The 3,138-nt window shown below is 51.8% G+C and overlaps 1 protein-coding gene across 1 annotated transcript; it reads right to left on the minus strand.

Moving 5' to 3' along the window:
- Positions 1 to 1,224: 1,224 nt before the first annotated feature.
- Positions 1,225 to 2,234, minus strand: LOC102700860 (transcription factor bHLH144-like). The gene has a single exon (XM_006664923.3). It carries the CDS (start codon positions 2,046 to 2,048, stop codon positions 1,302 to 1,304), a length of 747 nt encoding a protein of 248 aa, XP_006664986.1. The 5' UTR covers positions 2,049 to 2,234; the 3' UTR covers positions 1,225 to 1,301.
- Between the last annotated feature and the right edge of the window lie 904 nt (positions 2,235 to 3,138).

Consider the following 3,138-nt stretch of genomic DNA (forward strand, 5'->3'; position numbering starts at 1 on the left):
GGTTAGCGCTGATTTGTTGCCGCTCTTGGGAGCCAAGGTGGTTTTGAATAACTTCAAAAGAAGATCGAAGTGAGGGAGGAGGCCTTTGGTGGTGCCAAGATGTACCTGACTGGCACAATTAACTAACTAGGGCTCTAGGGCGAGAGACATGGCCATATAGTTTATGAGCCTCGTTAGGACAACTTTTAGTAAGTATGCATCAAGTTGACATTGCTAAGCCCCCCGCCTTTTCCCGTGTGGGATTCGAGCACTAGCTAGCTAGAACAAAAGGGATGAGACATACCAGATGGGATCGATGCTCACGCACGCTTTCTTCTCACCCAGAAAGGCCACCAGCTTCGCTACTGCCAACCCCAACATGAACATGCTGTACATTACACAAGCAAAGCACGCATGCACACAAATATTTATACCCGGGGGGGGGGGGGGGGAAGGGGCAACGTGCCATCGCCATCAGGAAGAGCACACACATCGTCACAACGATGGCATCGAGAGTGCAAAGGCACTAGTGGTTTGCTTCATCCATGCGTGCATGAGCATGGATCGACCAAACGGAACAAGACAAAGGCAGATGCAGCAGTAGTAAACCTAGCAATAGCTATACAAACGCGCGCAAAAAGGCAACAGAACCATAGACCGGCAATATTTAGCTAGCAAGCTAAAGGGAAAAGGAGGGGATCATCAATGGATAATTCATCCATTTTTTGGGAAAGATTGGGGGTGTCGGGTGCCAACTGCAGCAGTGGCATGGCAGGGGCAGAAAGGGGGAAAAAAAGCAAGCAAGGCAACAAGCGAAGAGGGGAGCAGACAAAGCCAAAGCATGCAAAATTGCAAATACGCAAAATGCTCTCTGCTCCTCTCCTCTGCCTGCTTAAAACTCCATATCCATCATCTCTCCACTACTACACAACACTAGCCAAAGCAGAGCACTAGTAGCTAGCAGAACTAGTACACATCGATGATGATCGTTGCCTCTCCTCTGCGCCCCATCCCATGCTCTCCCTCATCATGGATGGAGCATAAAGCCCGTAGCCAAAAGTAGAGCGCACAAAAAGAGTTTGGCCAGATCATGGCACTGCGAAAAGACCATCAACTAGCTAGCTACCTTAGCTTAGCTTCGTGATGCCAATGCTGACCAAGGTATGGAGAAATGGATGATGGGGGTAGGGTACATGTCGTGCAGTGTTTAGTGTTAGTAGTACTCGATCGCTGCTGCTGCTGCTGCAACTGCCTTTTTTTTTCTTGGTTTCGTTTTGCCAGCGTAGTCATCGTCGTCGATGACGATGATGATGTAGTGGTGATCAGTTGTCGAAGCCGCGCACGCGGAGCTTCTTGACCTCCACCTTGAGCGACTTAAGGTACCGGACGGCCTCGTCAAGCACGACAGGGGTGTCCAGCTGGTTGCCGCCGGGGATGATGCCCTTGAGCGTGCGCAGCATCTTCTTCATGCGCTTCTTCTTGTGCCTGGTCCTCGCCTGCCCACCGCTGCCGTAGCTGGACGAGCACGTCGAGTCCGGGGAGCTGCCGACCCGGTACCCCGGCGTGCGCCCCGTGCTCACCACGTCATCCTCATCGCCGTCCTCCGAGCTCAGCAGCGCATCGATCTCGTCCGTGTCCTCCTTCTGTCGCACCGAGCAGCTGTCGTCGTACTCGACGTTGTCCCTGTACGCTCCCTTCCCGACGTCGTGCGAACAACCGCCGCCGTACGCGTTGTTGTTGTTGTACGCCGACGACCCGCCGCCGAACTTGTGGGCCAACGAGGGGTGGAACATGACCCGGCTCTTGGTGCACGTCTGGTCGAAGATGATGTTGTTCTTGGGGCACATTGCCGACGGCTGGAACTCCAGCTCGTTCATCGGCGCCGGGAAGTCGTGCGTCCTCCTCCGAACCATCGGGTCCACGTACGCCGCCGACGCCGGGTAGCCGCCGTCTGAGTAGTACCCTCCGGCGTCGTAGCCATAGCCGCTCCCGTACCCGTAGCCGACGCCGTACCCGTACCCCTGCGGTGGCGAGTCCCTGCCACCGTAATACCCGTGGTCTCCCTGCATCGCTCCCTTCCAAACTCTGTGTGTTTCTCCTCTACTTGGTCGTCGGGTGAAGGAAGGGAGAGGAGAGGGGTTTATGTACTGGTCAATCTACGTCACAGGCTTGAGAAGGTGGCGGAAGTACTCAGCCTGCACGATCACAAATCCAAAACAAGAAGAAACACAACATCAGAGATATATACCTAGATCATGGCATCGTCCGAATAGGCAAATCAAATGGCAACGCATCTCATCCCCTGTAGTGGTCAAGCAACTGGTGCAAGATTAAAGAGACTTTTTGTTTGCATGTACCACCAACATATGGAGTACACACACATATGGAGTACACATACATGCATACTGTTGTCCACACAAGGTGGGGTATGTCCGGAAAGAAGTGCGCATAACTAACGGTTTTGTGAGGGTGCAAAAAGAGGACAAGGCAACTTGCATCGCATAGTGCCTGCCTACTACTGATGTTGCTGCTACGGCTCCAATATTTTAAGAGACCCAAAGGCCCAAGCCGCTATTGCCGCTGCTAGCAGCAGCCGAACAGAAGCAGTGAGTGGGGCAAAAGCGGCCGAGTTTTTACTATTAGTGTTAGCATTTTTTCAGAAAAGAAGGGCACGCCCGGATCGAGAGCGCGTGCCGGCAATATGCACTACTGCTAGCTTAGATAGGCCTGATCACGAAAGATGTTTGGCTTGGCATGCCGTGCAATCCACTCTAGGAGTGGACATGTAGCGGCCCAAACACCATACCAAGATAACAACAATAACATGGCCATTCGAAGAGGAGTTAAGGACAACATGAGACTTCAGTTTTCTAGCAATATATTTCTTAGTGTACCCAGGGAAATGTGGTTCAGTCGGTTACCATAACACAAATAAAAATTTCAAGGGGGAAAGAAGTCAGCTCCACAACATAGGTTATTATGCTAGTATATGGAGTAGTAATATATTGTTGGATGTGGAGGCTTGACAGCAACACACGCAAGGCCAACTTGTGCGACACTTGACTTACGGTTGTCATCACAAGACAAACGAGCTAACAGGACGTGCCACTTTTACACTGACATGCCAAGCGCATTATCTTGTTTTTTTCCTTCAACCGT

The sequence above is a fragment of the Oryza brachyantha genome, chromosome 2, assembly GCF_000231095.2.
Source record: "Oryza brachyantha chromosome 2, ObraRS2, whole genome shotgun sequence".
NCBI classification, from domain to species: Eukaryota; Viridiplantae; Streptophyta; class Magnoliopsida; order Poales; family Poaceae; genus Oryza; species Oryza brachyantha.

Bases quoted from the DNA above. Each gene is read 5' to 3' on its own strand.
- LOC102700860 (XM_006664923.3), bottom strand. From the start codon at position 2,048: ATGCAGGGAGACCACGGGTATTACGGTGGCAGGGACTCGCCACCGCAG.